Source organism: Macrobrachium rosenbergii, chromosome 54, assembly GCF_040412425.1.
Source record: "Macrobrachium rosenbergii isolate ZJJX-2024 chromosome 54, ASM4041242v1, whole genome shotgun sequence".
In the NCBI taxonomy this organism is placed as follows: Eukaryota; Metazoa; Arthropoda; class Malacostraca; order Decapoda; family Palaemonidae; genus Macrobrachium; species Macrobrachium rosenbergii.
This window is the reverse complement of record NC_089794.1, coordinates 42704568-42728044: the sequence shown is the minus strand read 5'-3', so window position 1 is coordinate 42728044 and position 23477 is coordinate 42704568. Positions and strand designations below refer to the sequence as shown.

The 23477-nt window shown below is 38.8% G+C and overlaps 1 protein-coding gene and 1 long non-coding RNA gene across 3 annotated transcripts in view; one reads left to right on the top strand and one right to left on the bottom strand.

The window, feature by feature from the left end:
• LOC136835030 (streptococcal hemagglutinin-like) overlaps positions 1–8068 on the top strand; it is a 65511-nt gene extending 57443 nt beyond the window's left edge. For both annotated transcript variants that reach the window (XM_067098108.1, XM_067098107.1), the window contains exons 7-8: positions 1150–1637; positions 6589–8068. In XM_067098108.1, coding sequence (XP_066954209.1) covers positions 1150–1637; positions 6589–6638 — 538 coding nt within the window. In that variant the 3' untranslated portion in view covers positions 6639–8068. The remainder of the gene's footprint in view (positions 1–1149; positions 1638–6588) is intronic.
• The window catches only part of LOC136835031 (uncharacterized), a 155459-nt gene that overhangs the window by 46985 nt on the left and 84997 nt on the right, over positions 1–23477 (bottom strand). The window lies entirely within an intron of this gene.

Sequence of the window (23477 nt, the reverse complement as noted above, 5' to 3'; positions counted from 1 at the left end):
GCCTTTGGAATGGCTCACCTCAATTGCTTTTCCTTCTGCAATTTTTAATCTGTGAGTGGCTTATCCAAATTTATGTAATCAAGACATATATACAGCATTTAGAATATTTGAGGACCTGGACTTAGGAACATGTAGGGCTAAAAGCCTTTACAAGCTCACTTTCACAATACAAGTGTCAGCCAGTACACAAATACTGAGTGTGAGAGGATGTAGTATTTACTGTATACAGGTATATATATAAAGTAAACCCCCCGTATTCACATTCTCATGGTTCGCGGACTCGCGCATTCGCAGGTTTCTCTGTGGAACATATCTAGCCATCATTTGCGGAAAATTTGCCCATTCGCGGTATTTTTCACTGAGAAATGTTTGCTAATTACTGTATTTTCATATAATTTTCATGAATAAATGCACTTTTTGTGATAAAACTATTAAAATACTCAGGTATAAGCATTTTTACAGGGTTTTTCTTGGTTTAAGCTATCAAAATGGGCAGTTCTAAGTGTTTTTTAGAGGGGTTTTAAGCATTCGTGGATTTGACCTATTCACGGGGGGGTGGGACGCATCCCCCGCAAATACGGGGTTCACTGTATATTTTATATATATAGTTTAGAGTATCACCTCAGCTTTACATGGTCTGGTTTTCTGATAAGTAACAAAGTCCTTATACAGCTTGCACTCAAATATTTTGTAGATGTCTTACAGCTAAAAGTAATTCCATATAGTTACAAACTTAAGCTAACCTGTACGTTACACTTAACATTCCGTTTAAGAGTTTTATTGAAAAATGTGTGACACCTAAAATTGTAGCCAAGGTCCCAAAAAAAAAAAAAAAAAATGTTGGTGATGAGTACAGAATTCCATTAAATTGAGGCATCACTTACGTGGAAAAATTTTTGTTATGAAACCCCATTCTTATATGGAAACATTTTTGAAAACTTATTTTTATTATCAAATTTATTTTTGTGTATTTTATTTTGATATTTATACTTTTCTTGCTCTCCTATTATAAATTAGTTCTTATTTCTGTGTATTTGTATTTTGATAATGCTTACAAATGTAAAAGTATTTTTTGCTCTCCTTTTATAAATTAGTTCACGTTTATTTTGTTTATCCAAATTATTTTTTCAAGTACATTACATTTTTCAGGCCATCCTCGCGAAGTAGTCGAGCATCATGTAAAACATCAGCTCGAAGTCGAGAAAGGCAGAGTTCAGCTGAATCTACTGGTACGACAAGGGATGCCACCCCTACAAGAAGAACGCCCAGACAGAATAATCGTGTTACGAACAAAGAGAAATCCCCTGAACCAAGCAAAGATAACAACAATAAGGGTCAGACAGGACAGGTAGTGAAGCCTCAGACTAGTAGAAGTGAAGTCAAGGATAGGGTGGTGAAAGATATAAAAGAAAAAGTAGAAGAAAAGAAGGATGTTTCAAAAGAGGGTAAAGATACTCAGTTAAAAGATAAGAGAACTATAAGTGTTAATAAAGAGGTTAAACCAATTGTTAAGGACAAAAGTCCAGAATTGAAGGACAAAGACAGAAGTCCAGTACAAGGCACAAAAACTAGAAAAGACAGTGATCAGTCAGAACAGGACGCCAGTAATCGAAGGAAAACAAGAAGTACTGCAACAGGTGAGAGCACTTTACATAATGTTTTTGAGTAGTTGCATGCATATTGCTTCTCAAAATAGTGTTTAGTGGCATTTAAAATAATCATGTAGAAAAAGTGTCATGTTTAGTAATGTTGAAGTATTTATTTACATTTTTACTTCAGATTTTCCCTCATGTGATCAGTAACTGAAATGAGTTTTTTCAGTGTTGTCTTTGTATTGAATTCCCATCTGATCTAGAAGTCTATGCCCTTTTCCACATTATTCTGTGCTTAGGCATGGGTCTGTCTTGCCATGTTGCTAACCTGACTAAAATTTTCTGTTGCTAAGAATAATATAGACTGTATAATCTGTAAGTTTTCCTCTTGATGCTGTTCATTTAGGCTGTTGCTAATCTTGTACTGCTTACCCTTGCACCACAAAATGGGGTTCATCCTTCCTCTCATTTTCATGTGATAAACTTTTCAGGCATAAAATTATTTGTGTATCCACATAGCTACTTTCTCTGTATCCACATAACTACTTTCCTTGCTCCTTTTTCCATTTCCTCTCTTATAACTACAAAACTTTGTTTTGAATTTACTGATATTCAGTCCTCTCCTCTCCATTACACTTACATCTGTAAACAGTATGGCTCTTTCATCAGATTTTGCTGTTAATACTAGGCCACCTGCATTTAACAGCTCTCAGGGCCTCCTTTTCTGCACTTCTTTGTAGGTTCTTCCTTTTATATGATCAACAGGAAGACCATGCTGAGCCTTGATGAGCCCTTTAAAAAGTACATTTTAACTAGTAAGTTATAATTTATGATCTTAGCCTCTGCTTATGCTTCTCCGGCAGTAGTCTCTTTGTTGACAGCATCTATTGTTGATTTCTCTGGCAGAAAGCCTAACTGACAACTGTCAACTTTAGTCATTCTTACTTGCCTTTTTCGTGCAGCAGCACCTCCAATATTTTTGTGGTATGCTCAAGCAGCATCATCCTATATGTTATTCACAGTGTTGCTTACCAGTCTTCAACACTGTTGTGGGTCTTTTCCTGCTTTTATTAAGTTTTCATATAATCAGGGCATATCATCATCTTTTGGTTTTCCAGCTGCTTTATCAAAGTTTTTTATTCTTCATCTTCCCAGGGCTTTGCTAACCTCAGACATCCAGTTGGCCTCTCGTGTCTTATCAAAACCCTTCGCATTGTATTATCCCTATTATATTTTGAAAACACTCTCTCCCAATATTTTATTATTACCATTCCTTCATTATAGTTTTCTGTTTTCCCCTTTCATGTATTGTGTCCATATATCATATTGTACCTATCTTACATGATCCTGGCTTTTCCAAAGATTTTCACTGTATCGAGATTCTCATTACATTCCTCCCAAATCCCTACTTGTTTGCTGTTGACTTGGTGAAATTACAGATTTTTCAAGCATTGTTTGAGATTGTAGTGAAATTGGATGAAATTTGAGCCACAGTTACTACCAAGGTTTTATACCAAGTTTTCCCTTCAATGAGAAATGAGTTCTTTCTACTCGTTTCTGATATGAGCATACAGTACTGTATTGTGTTTCAAGTTCCCTTGTGGTTCGGGTATTCATACGTGCCTGCTCAAAGACTTTCTTGATCTGCCTGTTGGTCTTTGTTCTACTCTTCTAGCTAGCTATTCTTCTCCCTTGTGACATGTTGGTACTTGTTCTCAAAGTTGAGGGACCCATATCTGATTCTTAGACCAGAGAAGGAGGAACAAATGGTCATGTTCTATAAAATCAGTTATGCCTTTGTTGACCAAAGTAGTGAATTATTTATCTAGTTGGTTAAACTTTTGTTTCTACCGCTAGGGTGGAGAGGGAAAGATAATGAAAGAAAAAAACTAGACTTTACTGTTCATTGCTCCATCAATGATGTTTACATCATAGCAGGAAGACCTGGACAAGGTATTTCTCATCCCATTAAGGCGAAAGCATGTGTAACATTCCCCTTATCATAGGTCCAGAATATTTTCAAGTTTGTTTTCAAAGTTAATGTGCATCACATCTCTTAAGTAACCTTTGAATTTGAACTAGTCTTCTCAAAGCACTCCACTGGTATGATGTTAGCACCTTTAAAATCTCTCTTGAGTTAGGTTAATTTTCACATTTTGTATTGTTAGATTTGTAGATATGTTCTTCATTTTGCAATAATTTTAGCTACCAGTATGTGAACTCTTAAAGAAATTTTTTAATTATTTATTCTGTGGCTTACTGTCACTAGATTATTAAAAGCATACCCACAAAAAATGTGTAATTTTCATCGACTAGCAGTAATTGATAAGCCCTTCAAAAGTTTTTTTTCCTTTAAAAATCCCTTTTTTAAGCAATTTTAGTTGTCATTTTACAAATAATATCACACCAGTTTAAAATTAAATATATTGGGCCCCCTGCATCTGTAGGTATTAATGGAAATGAAGATAAAGCAGTCAAGCTGTAGTCATTATTACTGCCTGCTCCTCAGTGGTTTGTTATAATCTCTTAGAACCCATCATCTTAAGTTAATGGCTAAAGGGAACATAGAACATAGTAAACCATCGTTGCATCTAGGTGTTCATTTCAAAAAGGTCACATCGAGTTAATAACCTATATCCAAATTAGTCCCTCTCTTCTGATCCTTAAGTATTGGATGAATAATCTGCAACCAAATGGGTAACGCACAGAATGTAGAAAACCACATACAATTGAACATATCTTTAGTGACTTAAATATTTAATCAACAGCATATAATAAAATTTGGAAGCAAATCATTGAAAGAAATTTTGTCAGAATCTACAATGGCTTCAGTTTATGCAGTCAGTAAGTTTTTAAGGAATTGTAATATATTCATTCAAAACAAGCCCTTAAGTCAGTTGAATGAGAGCTAATAAAGTAAACTCAGTGGTCAGGTTAAATTATTTGTTGATATAAAAGTATGTTGAAAGACAAAAGAAAGGCAAAATAGAATTATGCACAAATTTTAAATGAGTGTAGATAATAGCAGTGAATGTAAGTTGAAGATGAGTGTATATAATAGCAGTGAATGTAAGTATATTTAAAAAAAAAAGGAGTACAGAAGTGGCAAGGGGTACACATTATAAGGGAAGGGGCAAAGCAGTCCAGTCCACCATAAATACACATGAGCCTGTACGTAGGACCAGGTTGTTGGTCAAGTCTTCCAAACAGTACTCTGCTTCCACCACCGCAGACATGCTCAGCAACTTCATCTTGTATGTAGAAGTGTATGAATACAGCTAAAGCTATGTGTAGTGGTGAATATGGTTCATGAAATTCTTCATTTATCAAAATCTTAGGGGATTGAAGAGAGAACCTATACTAATTTGGTTCATCAGCTGTTATATTGGTCTTATCCATCTAGAATCAAATAAATTCATATAAATTTATATTTAAAGAGTAAAACTTGCCCATCACTGTAAATTGAATTGATCTTGATGTCATAGAATTTGGTCACAGATTAAATTTCAGATAAATTGTTTACATGCATAACTGCCAACACGTTGAATAAAAGAAGTGACAGAAGACTTCAGGTCTATTTACATGCAATAGTATTAATTACAGTAAAGAATGTTAAACCACATGTTATTAGGGTCATTGAACTGGCACACCGCATATTTTTTACAATTTCATGGCTCATGGTTGTTTATCAAGTAGGTCCGAGATCTAGAACTCACCTGTCGCATTTTAAATTCAAAACCAGATCAGATATTATACAGTAACTTGGACACTGTCATGCCTACTAGTACTGTATTATTAAGTCAGGCTGCAACCCAAGTTGAAAAAGCAGCATGCTATAAGCTCCAAGGGCCCCTTCTCAACAAAAAGCACAATTAAGACTATTACACTATTTGGTCATACCCTCTAGAAAACTATATGGTATTGGACTTCACTGAGGAAAAGTCAGGACAGAATTATTGCTTGGTGCATGATGTATGGAAAGATTTTAATGCAAAGGGTAATTGTAGGTAGGAAATACATCTTGCACAGCATTCACAATGAGCTAATAGAACAAATGTGGGAAATTAATATCAAGATCAGAACTAAGAAATTTAACGAAACATAAGTTTTGGCTCAGCAATTTGAGTTAGCTGCTTAAGGCCAGACAAACAATGTGTTCAAAATATGAATAAAAGAAAATATTTCATCAAGATAGCCAAGCCTTCAAAAATTTTGAAGGACCTTCTCACCAAACCAATTTCTGGCAAGTTGAAGAAGAGTGAGATCAGGGATGTTTTAAAAGTGAACTTGGAATCAAGAATGACACTAGAATTTTGAGGGAGTTGCCTTTTGTTGAAGAAATAATCATAATTGTATTGTATAATTGATCTCGGAATGCAAAGGCCTCTGTTATCATATACATCATTAAAATTTTTCTTTTATCTTTCTCAGGCCACAAGGTGTCATGGTATGCATGCTCCATTCTTTGACTTATGAACTAGTGTGCAATTCTCAAACTTGACAAGGAGGGACATGAACTAGTGTGTAATTCTCAAACTTGATAAGGAGGGACAATGCAGATGCATTCCCTGGAATTGAGTATGACACCTTTGGTCATATAAGTGAATTAGGTACTTAGTTGTTGATTGACCATTGCAGGTAGCAGATAGGGTTGAGAAGGTTAGGGAAAACACCATGTTAGTGTTCCTAGGCAGTGGTGCTGCCTCATACCCTATGGTGTAAAAATGACAAGATTTTTACCATGGAGACAGTCATTATCACAAAATTTATATTTCATTGCAAAACAGGTTGTGCTAGTACCAGTAGTGTCCCATCTATGTAACTAATCTTTGGTTAGTGTAGATTTTTAATCATTTACAGCATTTGATGAGAACTAAAGAGAACTTTTTTGCCTACCGATTTCAGATTTTTTTTTTTCCTATCCTTTGGTTGTCATGTATACTAGTAATTTTCTCAGAGCAGATTATATTATTAATGATAATTGTTTTTGTTTCAGCAAATGAAGACACACCTAACAAGAGAAGGAGATTATCAAAGGATAAGTAGGAATTATTACTTGCTGAAGTGGTATAATATCTAATGCTCCAGAAATAGTGTTCATCCTTCAGCAAGTGTCATTTGGGAGCAGTGAATTGTTTTTCAAGGAGCTGACAGCAGTATATTCAGTATTATTAATATTTGTGCAATAATTCTCTTTTTTTCTATTTTGTTTTTGCTGTCTGTTTCCTGTTCCTATACTATTCAGGCAGTTTTGAATTATCTCTAACTGCCTTTGGTTTTTCTCTTGTTAATTTTCTTCTTTGGTGACCATTTTTTATTGATAGGTCCTGTAAAGCAACACTGCTGTGTTCCAGGACTGGGAATTGTGTGACATTATTTGCTTGGTCGAGCTGTCGTAGAATTACATTTCCTAGATGTTTAGTTCAGTGGATAAACTGACGATCTCAGCCTTTGGCAACCCAAGAACACTTTGTTTTTAACCTATTTGAATTTTTAGAATATTTGTTAAGTTCATTTTATGTTTTATATTTTACTGCTGTTAAAGATATTAATAGGAACTATCCCACAAAAAATACAAAAAAAAGAATAAAAGATTAAAAGTAAAAAAAAAAAAAAAAAAAGTGTCACCCGTGACCTATTACAAGACAAGAAGAGTGTACATTTGTGATTTTATAGGGTGATGATCCCCCAGTGAGTCTTAAGTCTCCTGGTAGCAATGTCAGGGACAGAGGATGGTGTTTCAGCAGCTCTGCTAATTTGTGGTGGCCAGTGGAATTGGGTTGACCGAAGTTCTGTCTTACGTATGGTTAATTTGACACCCGTATTATGGGGCTGCTGTGTCCACCTCTATTGTACATGTAGATTGTAAATATCAAATGGTGAATGTTTTTAAATGTACAAAGTACAGCAAAAGTTATTTTCTGTGTATTTGTATAGAAGACTGCAGGTAGATGCAGGTCATGTAAATTATAAGCTTTAAGTGTAGAAGAGCCTGTGGAGGCAACTGCGGCTGTATTTATTGTAAATATTGTAATCTGTTGTATAGACTACCACTTCTGCAAGCAACCTTGTTATTAATGATGTTTGTGTTTCCACGTCCTAATACCCGATGCCATTTCTGAAAACACTTTGCACTCCTTTCTGACTTTATCTAATTTGCCAGTTTTTCTAACTTGTTCATGCTTTACAAAAAGGAAGTTAATTTTAGCAGACCTGCTTCTCTAAGAGCCATCTTTTAAGTAAAATAAATTGTAAAAGGAGTGAGATGGCAACTAAGGATTTTGATCTTAATAGAATTTTATTCCTTTTTGTTAGGAATGAACAATTTTAAATATTTATATCTACTACCCTATCTATTTTTTTAGCTTAATGGCATGGAAATTATTCTTTAATGGCCCATTGATTCTATTGTAATGTAAGATTTCATATTTTACATTGTTATGAATAACAGTTTTAATTATATACAATTGACTTTGGGTATCATTTTAATAGTCCTATTTCTCAACCTGGTTTCCTTAGCTTCGATATATGGTACGCCGAAGAGCGTGTGGAGTGTGTTGACGAGATGTCACCTCGTTTGCTCTTTGCTACCGCTTTTCATGTTTTTTTTGGTTATGTATAAGGGTATCTTTTCGTTATCTGCCTAAGCCAGATCTTGTTTAAGTTAAAAGAAATCTGTTATAATTATCTCTTAACTGTGAGCCAAGACATACCGATGGCAGAATTGTAGTTAAAATATTTTGTATTTTTCTAAAACGGCTTGAGGTTGAGTGGCTGATTGTCCTTGCCTCTTTAAGGCCTAGAGTCTCTAATTTGGTGTATCATGTTACAGGAGTAAACTGACCAAATAAGGTAGGCCAGTCTTTGGTGTCACCCTTTATTGCTTTTTTAACTCCAAACATATCAGCTACCATCAGTCAGGTTTTATAATTTTTTATGTTGATTAGTCTTAGAAAGAAACCTGTCTACATTTAGATGTTTACTCTCAGTACTAAAATTTTGGCTATGAAAACACTTTTGGGCACAACCTTTAAAGCAAGTGTATTAGAAGCAGTGAGATTTTTTTTTAGGGTATATTCTACAAAACAGTGGTAAAGTAAATGTCAAAAAAGAAAAAAAGGACATGGTTTTATTGACGTAAATTTTAATGTATGTTGCAATTTTGAGGAACTTTTTACATTTTATGGATAACTCTTGATATGACTTACGAATGGGCTTGCCTTTTGACACAAACTTTCTAACCATCAGCTGTAATTCAAAAACTTGTAATGAAGTTTTCAGCATTATTTGAGGGGACACTCCATGTATTGTCCTGTAGTTTGAGAGAAACTATCTGAACTTGGAAAAGTAGCAAAAAGATAGAAATCTGTAAAAGCATCTTCTCAGGCATTAAAATTCACAACACCTAGATCTGAATAGTTTTGTAATAGCATGAAGAAAAAGGTTCTCACTTCATTTGCATGCAAGTAGCATACAATGAAGAAGCTATACTACAATGTCTAGTCATGCTATACTTGTACAGTACAGCATTGTATGAATTAATATTGGAAACAAGATAATACTGTATAGTACCACTCGTGCACATCAAACGAAGATATTAATACTGTATTGTATAATACAGCAGTAATAGTACATTTAAAAGAAATAATTTATTGCACTTGGAAACAAACCCATGTAGCATTCTTCTTAGCTGGCATTTGAAGCTAAAAAATTTGATGTAAGTGTTAGCTGGGTGATAATGAAGGGCTGGGGAGATGGGGGAGGATGCAAGGTGTTAACCTGTCACATGGTAACGTAGGGGCAAATGTAATTTTAACGGCAGATGATGGCTCACTAAATGAAGGTACAGCTGATGCCAAGATCTTATATTGACAAGCTTATCAAGAGATTTGTGTGCTGTTGGTGTTAATGATAAGAAAAGACATCAGTGGCTATATATTGTAGAAAATGGGAAACATGAGTCCTATAATTTCAGCATATTCAAATTTGTTTAATATCAGCAGTTATGTTTTCCTATTCTTTTTTTCATGAACTCTTCCTATTTTTTTCTCAAACTAATTCTTTGCTAACCTTGTAACAAGGTCAGGAATAAAAGGAGTTGACTACTTTTATACACCTCTGATGTGAGCTTGTATCATGTCTACCAAGACTTTAGACCTATTCATAATTTCACAATAAATGCAATTCAGAGAAATATGTCTTTAGCATTTTATAATTAAGATGAACACTGTTCCACCTGCACTTCATAGAGGAGATGCCCTATACTGATTTTTTCATACAGTTTGTGCTGCTTTTGCAGCTTCTGTTTCTCTAATTGCAGTGTTTCAAACCCCTACTTTGTTTTTAAGAAAATAAACCACCAACTGCATGCTACACAAAAACTTTTTGATGTCATTCAAAATATCCTTCATTTTGTCCGAGTTGTCAGCATGGGACCTGGGATCATCAACCTGACAGTTCTTTCTGATCATCAACCTGACAGTTTTTCCATCTCCCTCACATCTCCACATTTTTAGGTAGGTTTCATTCATTAATGCATTTCTGTTCTATGCTGGTGTTATCCTTCATTATGGCATTAATGCCAGACAAAATGAAGCAAAAGTTCACAATCTGTGTGGATTATCTTTTACATTGTTTGCAAGAGAGCTACTATTTTTAAATAGAGAGCAGTTTTTATCTGTCACTGTTCTCGCGAAGATGCTACACGCAAAGACTAGGCTGAAAAAATATCTGTAGAAAGATATTGTGCATTCTGACGCAATATCACTAAGTGAGGTAAGGCATGGCTACTTGTCACGTGATGCAGTTTAACATGTTTTTTCGGTTTCCAGCCTCAGTAGGCTGGTTACACTGCTTAATTACTCACTCATTCTGGTGGCTCTGGGGCCTATTGGTGACCCATGGCTGATTGCACCAGACCCCTCCATGTTCCCCCACTGATTGCTGAATCTCTCCAGTTATTCTCAGGATGATCGTTCAGTCCTAATTCGATTAGGTCTCTAACACATTATCTTTCCATCCCATCCTCGGTCTCCCTCCCTTCTATTGATCCTTCCATAACCACTAGGCATTCTGCCCTCTTCCCTTCTAACCATGTCCTGCCCTAAGCATCCTCAGTGATTTTATATAGCCAGTTATAGCAGTTGTCTTGTTAAATCTCATTTCTTCGTTGTGTCATCGTCTCCAAACACCTTCATTTATATCGTAAATGGAACCAGTTGTTCTATGCAAAATTTTTTAAAAAACCAGTAGTCTCTGTTTCTGACATTTAGTCAGCATCCAGGTCTCGCAACCATACAGTACTATTGGCCTAAAAATAGTGTAAATTCGTAATTTGATAGGACCGTGTGACACTTCTTCTCTTTGAAAGATGTAGACTGAAACAGCATCTATTCCCTGTTGTAATTCTAGCCACAACCCCTCTCTCCATCTCATTTCTGGATGTTAACATGATGTTAACATATATACTTCCTAAATATGTAAATTCCCTCACGTTCTCAATACCTCCCATGCATACTTAATAGTAATAATGAAAGAATCTTGCCTTCTGCATCAATCCACAAATTGTTTGCTATGTCAGGGATTTCTTTGTTAATTTGGGATCTATGTAGGTTGAGGTCTAGGTCTGTCTGGCACTATACTTTCAGTATGCATGCCTGCCTGCCTTACTGGAACGTTATGATTAATAATATGCCCCAAACATCAAGTGTGGAAATTATGCAAAAGTTAAGTGGTGCATAAGGATGAAAAAAGAAAATAAAAATTATACCAGGTTGTGGAAGAAAAAAGAAAATCAAAATTATACTAGGTTGTGACTGAAAAAAGTAAAACTGATTTAAGAATTTATTTACCAGAAAATTATAAAAAAAATTACAAATAAAACTTACAAGCCAGTTTCTAGCTAAAAGAGTACTCCACTGCAGGCCCCTTCCCCTCCCCTGCACACACTTGACAACTATGTCGTCATCTTACATTGAGAAATGATAATAGACTGTATATGTTAGGGGACTTTGGTTCATGCTGTTCCATATCCAACAAAGTACTTAATCTTCACCAATGCCAGGTGATTTGCCAAATTAAGTACTGTATTGTACTGTCCTCTACATAAATGCAATTTGCGCAGTCCCGGCGAATAGCTAAAATCCGTGAATGCTTAAAACCCCTCTAAAAACACTTAGAACTGCCTATTTTGATAGTTTAAACACAAAAAACCCTCTAAAAATACTTATACCTGAGCATTTTAATAGTTTTATCACAAAAATTCCATTTAGTCATGAAAATACAAAATACAGTAATTAGTGAATACTTCTTGCTGAAAAATACTGCAAATGGGAGAATTTTGTGAATAATGTGTATAGGGTATGTGTTCCATGGAGAAATCTGCAAATGTGTGATTCCGTGAATAGTGAGACCGTGAATGCGGGGGGGGGTTTGCTGTACACAGTTCTGTTTGAATTCAAGTAAATTAGAGGCTCTGTAGTTGAAGTAGCTATACTATTCTATTCTGTTATACACTGGAGACAAACAAGGGCATTAAAAGTTTGTGGGCAGACAGTGCGATCTCATTGCATATTAGTCTGGAATGGCAAAAGTCCATTGATGAATCACTGGAACCACCATGACAACTAGAAGGGCAATGTCTGGGGGCCTGGTTAACCTTCAAGAGGCAAATGGAGGTCACAGCTGTGAGAAATGAGAAGGAAGGTTAATGCACTGTGAAGATTTACTGCAGCTCAGGCAGGCAGTGAAGGAACAGCATATTTACCTTCATGAAGAGGCAACTAGGGGACTTCTATAACAGCGAGTGGACAATTCAAAGGAGAGGCTTCCATGACAAGTGGGGCAGTGATGTGTCATATAAGGTTGTAATGCAGTGAAAGAAGAGCCAATGTCTTAAAGTTAATATGATCCTGGAAGTCAGCTACTTTAAAAAATTCAACACTGGTGGACAGCATGATGGAAGAGGAGGATCAAGGGTAGCAAAAGGTGAAGAAACTCGAGAGACAGATGAAGTGGGATAGAAATTCCTTTCAGGAGTTACAGTACACGGAGCAGACATTAAGCTTTTTGAGACTGAGTGGCCTTGCATACATACATAGGAGTCATCAAAAACAGAGACAGCACCACTAAAGTAGTTTATTGGTCTAAAGATATAGCTGATGGAAGCATCATGGCAAGATCAGAGTCATCATAAAGAAAAAAACTCCATCACAAATGGAACTGGAGAAGTGACACATATGACGAAGCAGAGGACTTTGGAGTTTAGTGCTTTATGACCTTTTCTGTGTGAAGTGAAGTCACTGATCCACTCACCTATTATAGCATGTATCAAATGTAAGCAGAGCTAAGACATGGCAAGCACTATTGACCTCGGGAAGACTGACACGAAAGGTGAAAGGTCTTTGTCAAGCAAAGTGGTATATTAACTGGCACTAGCAATCCTGTGAACAGTAGGTTTTTATATTTTTATTATTGGCAAGCAGGGAACGGCATTCTTTCTTGCCATTCCATAAAATATACAATCTACTTAGTCTTTTCATATCAGAACAGGGGACACTTCTTAATACATATTAACTTTGGTTTCTTTTGCTTCCTTGTCCACTGCCTCATTACCATAAATTGCCACACAAAATGAAGTTTTTGTTGACATATGAAAGAGCCACTTGTATGCCTGGACTAAAAGCTGGAGACTATTAAAACCTTGCAAAGAATCACACTCTAGAGTCACAGTATATGAAAAGCATTTCCCTTTACTCTTTAAATTCAAGTTCCAAACCTTAATTAATTCTGTCTACACTGCAGAAAATACAGAAGCATAATTCTCTGATGATGAACCATCTGTAAATAGCTTCAAGTGATCTTTGTGAACATCAAGTACACGGAATTTGGATTTAGCCTCTTCAAGAGGAGTCTTCTTTGAAAAGGATTTTGAGTACAGGGAAATTTCAAGTATGATCCATGTTGGGATGTGAGACTGGTTAACTTCCTGGGTTTTTGCCTCTTATGGGAGATGTCATTAATGTACTCATTGAGCAGAATTTGAAAAGATGATCTTGTCCCACAACATCTTTGAATCTCACCACTTATATTTAAAATATTTAAAACACCAAAGGAATTGGTTTACTGAGGACTGATGTAATTCTACAAAGATACTGTAGACCCAACTCCTCCCTTCACAAATCAAGTGGTAATTCATTAGTATCCACATGAATACTCTCGACAGGAGAGGTTATAAATGCCCACAGCATATTCTACAGCCCATATTATGTACAACATCAAGTTATCTGTTTTACATACAGAAGAATATTGTTGACAGCTACACTCAAGCTGGGACTTATTTAATGAATCAAACAACTGCAATTATGGCTTCTTATACAACTTTAATAATGACCAGATACAACTTGTAAATATTTAGATTTCTTAACTTTCAATTTCAGGCCATAAATGTGATTAGATTATGTGAATTTAAAGGCAAATATCATGCCACAAAACTCTACTTTTTCATAGGTTACACTAATTTTCTATCACACTTAAGGTAGATACTATTTCAGTACATCTACATCTAATAAATCATACTGCAACAGTCTAATATGTAGAAAGTTTTAATGCAACAGCCTAATATGTTGAAAGTTTTAAACCATGCTCATCAGCCCATTTACTGATAGACTTATGCAAGAGTTTCCAGCCTGATGTGACATCATTACTAGTGCAGTAGACTGCCAAGTCATCAACAAACAGAGAACTCTTTACAAGAAAAGACTCTGCCTCTTATGATATTAAAGCTAGCCTACAGTAAACCACATAATACTACAGATACTTCCTCCTGGAATCCAAACCTGAATGAGTCTTGGATAGTGTGTTTCTCACTTTCTATAGTGAATCCATCTGATAAAACAAGAATCAATGAATATATGTTACAGTAAAAACTCGCTTCTTGTTGGATTATGCCATACCACCAGGCAGTATCATAGGCCTCTTAAAGATTAATGAAAACCCCAATAGTTTGACAATCCTTACAGAAATATTGCTGAATCTGCTTAGATAATCTAAGCATACTGTACTGCTCTGAAAAACGAAATTTTTATAAAAAAATAAAGTTTTATTTATACTTACCCAGTAATTACATAACTATTAATTTCTATTAACCGGCAGCTAGAATTTTTGAAATTTGCGCTAGTGCTACTTTTGTTTTGGCTAGGCGAGTGACCCCGCCCACTTTCGGGGTATGAGAGGAACCAGCTTAGCAAATGAGCTCAATATGTTTATGCCTTCCAACCATGCGAGCACAGGAGGGAGGGCTTTCATCATGTAATTACTTGGTAAGTATACATAAAACTTTATTTTATTATAAAAATGCCATTTTTATATAAGCTACTTACTAAGTAATAATTACATAGCTGAATCCCACATTATAGGAGGTGGGATGCATGGGTTATCTATCCTAATACATTAAAATTAGTAAAAGTAAAAGAAACAGAATTGTTGCTAGCATTAGTTAAAATGCTTGCTGGTTCCCTCCTGTTGAAAGAGCTGCTACACGAAAATACTGACTCTGGATGGCGCTCATCTCAACGCATAATGGCATGGCGGTGTAGCCAAGAGTCGCCTGCTACATAGAGGATTCCTTTGTTGCAAAGGAGTGTCTGATTGCACACAAAGGATAACCAAGTTGCCCCTGCCCTGGGCAAAAAAAAAAAAACATCACCTATAGCCAAACGTTAAGTATACCATTACCCAACCATTATGGATAAAAAACTGAAGAGCACTCCAAATACCACCCCCAGGCTCCCCTACAACTCGACTTCATGAATCAAGGCGAAATAATAGGAAGGATGAAAGAAGCTTCCTACACTCCTCCTCCCAACACCACACCATACCAGCAATCGAAATTGGACCGAAGGTACTGCAATTTTCACAGACAGTTTCAATGTCATGCAAATAATGAGCTGCAAACACCGATTTGCATTTCCAAAATGTTATTTGTATAATAGAGGCAATAAACAAATTATGCCTAAAAGCCAGGGACGTGGCAACTGCCCTCACTTCATGTGCTTTAACTTTCACTATGGGCAACGTATCCTCGTCAATTTGTGAGTGTGCCTCTAGAATTAGATCCTTACTGAAAAATGCGGGCAAGAAGGATCCTTTCCTGAGCACCAAAGGTTGCTTGACAGCCCATGGATCTTTTCCGTTCTCAGTAAATAGTATCTTAATGCCCTTACGGGGTAAAGGGTTCTCTCTATTTCCTCTGAACCTAAAATATCTATTAAACTTTTAATAATGAATGAGTGAAGCCAGGGGTCAGCAGGGGACTCATTCTTAACTAAGAATCCTAAGGTAAATGAGCAAATTGCATAACCTTGGGAGAATCCAACCTTTTTATCCAAAGCGCGAAGCTCACTGATTCTCTTGGCAGTCGCTAACACTACTAGGAACAGTCTTCCTAGTAAGGTCCCTTAAGGAGAGAGATTGCAAAGGTTCAAAATGTGGTTGCAACAGCCACTTCAGTACCATGTCTAAATTCCAGGCTACTAGCTTATCTTCTTTCTGTTTGGTCGTATCAAACGACTTGGTAAGATCAGAAAGATCCTTATTAGAGAGATCTAAAGCCCTGTGTCTAAAAACAGAGCTCAACATTGCTTTGTAGCCTTTAATGGTTGAGGTGAAAAGGCTCCTGGTAAACTTCATATATAGGAGGAAATCACCTATTTCTACTACAGATGTCTTAGAAGATGAGATGTTTCTCTTGCACCAGTCACAGAAGACTGTCCACTTAGCTTGGTAAACTTTGCTCGAGGAATGTCATCCACAACGAGCAATAGCGTCTGCAACTGCCTTTGAAAATCCTTTTGCTCGCACCAATCTGTAGACAGTCTGAATGCAGTTAGAGCCAGTGTGGACAGTCCTTGATGGAACCTTCTGAAATGTGGTTGTCTGAGTAGACTGGGTTTTTGAGGCAATAGCCTCTGAAAACCCATGAGAAGTTCCAGCAAGTCCGGGAACCATTCTCAGACTGGCCAGAATGGGGCTACTAACGTCATCTTTACATTTCGATGATTCCGTAATTTGTTGAACACTTCTCTTACCATCTTGAATGGGGGAAGGCATAAAGGTCAATGGCCAACCAATCTAAAAGCATTGCGTCTGTTGCCCAAGCTTGTGGATCTGGAGCTGGTGAACAATACAGGGGGAGATGATGGTTCTTTGCAGTCGCAAACAGATCTACAATTGGCCTTCCCCACAGCTTCCAAAACTCTATGCAAACGAGAGGGTCTAGAGTCCACTCCGTGGTGAGAACTTGTTTTCAACGGCTGAGTTCGATTCTGATCCGCCCAAGTGAGAAGGGCTCTTGCTGCTTGCTAAAGGGAGAAATAATGAGTTCCCCCTTGTTTTCTTATATAAGACAGAGCTGTGGTGTTGTCTGAGTGGATGGACACTGTCTTCCCGGACACCTCCGATGCAAACGCTTGCGATCCCCAGTGAATTGCTGTTAATTCTTTCATGTTGATGTGCCACTTCATCTGTTCCGAAGTCCACAGACCTGAAACTTCTTTGTCTCCCAGGAGGGCTCCCCAACCTAGGTCTGACACGTCCTAATAAAACACTAGGTCGGGGTTCAGAGGGAGAAGCGACTTCCCTTGAGAGAGCTTGTATCTTGAATTCCACCAAGCCAGACCTTTTATTTCCTTCATTATCGGAAAAACAAAAGAACCCGGGTGTTTCTTCCTGTTCCAGCTGACTTTCAGAAAGAACTGTAAGTTCCTCATGTGTGGCATTCCTAGGGACACGAACTGCTCCATGGACAAGAGAGTCCCCAGTGGGCTCATCCAAATGTTCGCAAAACAGGACTGAAGGACGAGAAATCTGTTTATCTTCTGAAGGCAGGAGATTATCCTTTGGAGGAGGGGAAAAACCCAAAAACTCTGAGAGTTTATCCTCATCCCCAAATAAGCTATCTCCTGAGAAGGAGACAGTTGAGATTTTTGGAAATTTAACAAGATGCCCAAATCCTGTGTGAGAAGAAGGGTCTTGTGAAGGTCCTCCACACATTTATCCTTCGACTGGGAGCGAATAAGCCAATCGTCGAGATACAACGAAACGTTGACCCCCATCAGATGTAACCATTTTGCCATTAGAGCGAGAACATGCGTGAATACCTGTGGGGCTGTCGACAGACCGAAGCAAAGGGCTCTGAACTGGCACATTTTGTGCTGGAACACAAACCTTAAAAGCTTCCTTGCGTCCTGATGAACTGGGACATGGAAGTAGGCGTCTTTCATGTCTATCGAGATCATCCAATCTTCCAGACGGATGGATGCAAGGACGGACTGGGATGTCGCCACCTTGAATTTTGTTTTTTGTATGTACAAGTTCAGGGCGCTTACATCCAGAACTGGTCTCCAGCCCCCGAGGCTTTGGCGACTGCAAACAGTCGATTGTAGAACCCCGGAGATGAGGTGACCTCGACTAGTTCAACTGCTTCTTTTCCAAGAAGAGCTGTCACTTCTTAGGAGAAGGCTGAAAACTTGTCGGTTTGACGAGTAGGTCGTCAATAAAACAGGCTTGTTGATTAAGGGGGGGTTTCTTCAAATATGGGATTGAATAGCCTTCTCTTAGTACTCGAACTACCCAACCCTTCACTCCTCTTGCTGCCCAACGCTCCCAAAAATGGAGGAGCCTTGCCCCCACAGGTGTGCGGAGGACTAGATCCTCACTTACGTGCGGGTGGTTTGTTGGAGGACTTCTTGATTGCTCTGGGGTGAAACGGGTGTTTCCGCGAGGTCTGGGGAAGCCTCTTTGTCTGCCTGTGCCCCAAAAGGGCTGGGGTTGAACAGGAGAAACTGTCCTGGAGGGGAAGGCCGGAGACTCTCTAGGACGTCTCGTTGATTGTGTGAGGAGGACCTGCGCAGTCTTCTGCTGAAGATCAGACGCAATCTGCAGCACAGTCATTTGAGGGAAAAGGTGCTTCTTGTCCAGAGGCAAGAAGAGGAGCGCCGACTTCTGGGAAGGAATAACTCCCTTCGAGGTGAATGAACACCAAAGCTCCTTTTTCTTGAGGATACCCATTGCAAAAACCGAGGATAATTCAAACGAGCCATCTCTAATACCCTTATCCAGGCAAGAGATGACTCCCAAAAACTCCAAAGAAAAGTCTTCAAGGATATGAGGGCACTCCTTCAATTTAAGAGCCAAAGCTCCTACTGCCAGGTTGAGAAAGCTGAGAACTTCCAAGACTGAATAAGTGCTTGATCAGGTGGTCCAATTCCAAGGACGAGAACAAAATCTTGGCTGAATTTAATGCCGACTGTCTGGAGGAGTCAACTAAACCGGAGAAGTCTCCCTGGGAGGAGGCAGGCAATCCCATGGATGGAACCTCTCAGGTCGCATACGAAAGGTATCTTCTCTGCGACAACCTAGACGGAGGACAACAAAAAGAGGCTCTTCCGTGCTCCCTCTTGCTTGAGAGCCAGTTTTCCACTTCACAGAGAACTTTCTTAGCTGAAGAGGACAGTACAGTACCATTTTAGGAAGTCTTGAAGAAGTTGTCTGATTATCCATCATGTACGTCGAAGCCGGAGCTGCAGAAGAGAAGTAATCAGGAAAAGTCACCAGCAGAAACTTGAATAATGAGGTAAACGCCGAAGGAGGGGTAACAGGTCCGCTTCTTCCTCATCCTCCGAAGAAATTGGTGACAGATCTGCAATAGGCTGGGGAGATGATGGGGCTTTCTGAATTAAGCCCAGGATATTATCCAATTTGCGCTGGATCGACTGAACAGAAGGATCCAAAACAGAGGGTGCAACTGTAGGAGCAGGAGAAGATAGAACAGAAGAAGACACGGGTGCTGCCGAAGAGAGACGAAATTGGGCGCTCGGAAGCAGAATTAGACTTTGGCGCCAACAAAGCGTCTTGCTGCAAGAGGGGAACGGGCGCCAATGAGCGCTCGGGAGCTGGTGGGTGCTCGGGAGCCGGTGGGTGCTCGGGAGCCGATGGATGCTCGGGACCCGATGAGTGCTCGGGAGCCAAAGTGTGCTTGGTAAAGAAGCACTCAGGAGATAATGGTTGCACAAAAGATGAAGGGCACTTGGAGAGAGCCACACCAGAAGGAGCCCCACGATCCACTGGAGAAGGAAGTTCTGGCACCACTGGGTGCATTGGCACCAAAAACGACTTCTCTGCTAACAAAGGTTCAAGTAAAGCAGATAAAGCAGATTGTACAGCTACAAGAACAGAAGTTGGGTGAAAGGGCACTGGAGAGCGATCCGATATCACTATCTGTCTAGGCAAGTCCTCCGAAGCAAAAGATGGGCGTTTAGAAAAAGACGAAGTTCTCGATGCAGAAGTGTGTTTCCGAGAAGTAGCGTGCTTAGAAGGTTGAACTTGTCCCACTAACACTGGTTGATCCTGGGAGAAACGTTCCAGACTGTCCTAGAAGCTACAGTAAGGAAGACGTTCTGGAGAAGTTTCTTTAACCTTCTTTATAGGAACTGCAGAAGGTTAAGAAGCGCCTGCGGCGCGTCTCTTCAGGGGGATGAGATTCACCTTACCACTGGCACCTAGGACTGGAGTCACTGCTGGAACTACTAGATGAAAGACAACCCACTTACATAGAGACACCTTTCTAGCGGCGCTCTATCGTAACCTGGGAATCAGCAACAGGTATGACTGAGGGGGGGCGACTGCCTGTGGACAGACCCCACCGGCCTCCTTTGGGCTGCCAGTTTGGCTCCTCCCAGGTTTAGAGGAGTTTGCCAGGGACTTTTGGACTAGGAGAATCAGTGGGACAGACAACCACCTCCTCCACTAACACTTCACTATCACCTTTCACATTCACTTTGTCCATTAGGACTTTAACAGAAGCACCAATTTTCTCCATCGTGTCAACAAGTAAACCAAACTTAAGGTTAATTCTCGACTCAAGGCTGGTAATGAGGTCAAGATTGGGAGTAAGGGAGCCAGGGTGCAGAGTAATTGGTACAGATTGAGACATGGGATCAGGTGGAACAAAGGATAAAGAATCAGAATTATCAAACAAAGATTTTGCAGACACCCCACTAGCTAAAGTCTTCTTACTACTAGCTCTAGCTGCTGCTTTCCTCTTTTTATCCTGTCTAATTTCGTCAAATGACTACTCAAAGTCTTCCACGTTTTAGGATCCCAAGTCACACATTCATTATAGGTCAAATCAGGGGAACATAATTGACCCCTGCACGAAGTACAAAGAGAATGAGGGTCATAGCAGGCTTTAGTCAGTCTCGTATTGCAGCCTTTACTGCAATATCTAACACTTTGTGAGCCTGAGTCAGACATGCTAACAAGTCCAGTCAAAGAAAACACAAATAATTGTCAAAATCGGTAATACTAGTCTTCAGAGAAAACCTGACACTAACTAATTGTGCCGAAAAGGCTACCATAAAGTGAATACTTCACCAATGATCCAAGATCAAAAGAGAAGAGAATTAAAAATAAAATGCTGCTGCCAATCACTGTAGCCACAGCCATCAGCCGGCAGAAACATATTGAGCTCGTTTACTAAGCTGGTTCCTCTCTTACCCTGAAAGTGGGTGGGGTCACTCGCCTAGCCAAAACAAAAGTAGCACTCCGTGAATTTCAAAAATTCTAGCTGCCTGGTAATTAAAACTAATAGCTATGCAATTACTTGGTAAGTAGCTTATACAAAACCAGACATTAAGCCTTTCAGATTCTGAATTTCAAACTAACCTAGTGTTAATAATGATTTGTAGAAAGTAGATTCAAAGGCACCCTTGTTGGGTTTCTTAACGGGGATGCTAATAGCAATTTTCTTTGCATGCTCTCACTTGTGTAGGTAATATTGCCGGGGGTGATAAGACTTCAAACAATAAGTAAAACCCTGGAACATGGTCAATACTAGGAACTAAAGGTGAGAACTCCACAAAAGACAAGTGTCCTCCCCGACATTTAAGCCTAACGGACAGACTACTTTGTGGCATCAATAAATAGCACAACTATAGTGTTAATGAAGGAGCTTGCTGTAAAGAAATGCCACTAATTATAAAAGAAAATGGTATTTTCATAATAAAATTAAGTTTCACATATACTTACCAAGTAATTACATAGCTATACTTTCTACTTGACCGGCAGTTAAAAATTTGAAGTTCATGGCAGCGATTCATTAGTTTCAAGTGTAGTTAACTACTTTGCCCTCTGTCGGGGAACGATAGTTACAACAAAACAGAGAAAATCACTTCTTTTGTGCTTAATGTTCATCAGAGGGGAGGAGGGAGGGCTATGATCTGTAATTACTTGGTAAGTATGCATGAAACTTAATTTTATTATGAAAACACCATTTTCATATATGTAACTTAGCAAGTAATTACATAGCTGAATCCCACATTGATAGGGGGTGGGATAAATGGACATATTCTGTTTGAAAAACAGTCAGATATGAAGATGAGTCTGAAACATAAAATCTGTTAACACTGGCAAAATGCTTGTTGTATCCTTACCTGGTAAGAGAGCTACAGCAGGAGATTACTGCCTTTTGGTCGGTGCTCATCTTGATCTGTAGTGACTTAGCGGAATAGTTGAGATAAGTCCCTACTTTAAAGAGGGAGCTTTTGAGTAAAGAAGTGTTCCGGACACTCAAAAGCGACAAAGAAAAAATTTGCCCTTTCCCTGGGCGCAGCACCAAATTAAAAAAGACCAAACACAATCATTACTTACACTGACAACCATAAAAATTAAAATCCATCATACCAGTTCCACAAACTGGTGGGCACTCTGGGTACATGTACCCCCAGGCTTCCCAAAAAGAACTCAGCACCCACAATTCAAGGCAAAGAAGTTACGGATAGGAAGGGGTGCTTCCTAAGCTTCTCCCCCCAATATCGAGCCAGCCACTGATAACAGACCTAAGGTACTGCAATTCTCAAATGTCGTCTATTTCTTTCAAATAGTCCAAGGCAAAAATGGAGTTGCATTTCCAGTATGTCGACTGGAGGATAGCTGAGAGTGACATTATGTCTAAATGCATAGGATGTGGCCACAGCCCTAATCTCCTTTGCCCTCACCTTAACAGAAGGCAAATCATCCTCCTGTATTTGAGAGTGTGCCTCTACAGTAAGGATTCTAAGAAAGAATGACAATGCATTCTTTGCCATGGGCTTAGACGTGAGATGGCATTCTTTGACATGCTTAGACGTGGGATGGCATTTTCTGGCATGGGCTTAGACGGGTTTCTCACAGACCAGAGGTTACTGGCAAGTCCTCTGATCTTCTTCATCTTGTCTAAATAATACCTCAGAGCCCTTACTGGACACAGGACTTTCCTCTTCTGGTCCTAGAATGTCCATAAGGTTTTTAATGGAGAACGAGCATGGCCAGGGATTAGATGGAGAACTCTTTCTTAGCTAGGAAGCCAGGCAAAAAGGAGCAGACAGCATCACCTTTTGAAAAACCAATGCGTTTGTCAATTGCCTGTAGCTCGCTCACTTGTTTAGCCATGGCAAAGGCTACTAGAAAAAGAGTTTTCTTTGTTAAATCCTCAAGAGAAATGGAATGGAGAGGTTCACAAGCAAGGCCCGTTAACCATTTCAGCACCACACCTAAGTTCCATGAAACTGAGACATCTTGCGTCTGCTTAACCCCTTCGGTACCGCATGACGCATAATCAGCGAGATGCTGTATCCCGCATTTTCCCAACTCACCCTAGAGTCCGTATAACCGCGAAAGAAAAGGTTTTAGCATCCATTCTGCTTTGTATATTAATGGAAATGAACGTGAATTCAAAATATACAACGTGATGTACACACAAATATATATATATATATATATATATATGCTTTATATACAGGGTCCCCGTTTATGTACACACACACACACAAAATCAAAAATCATAAGAAA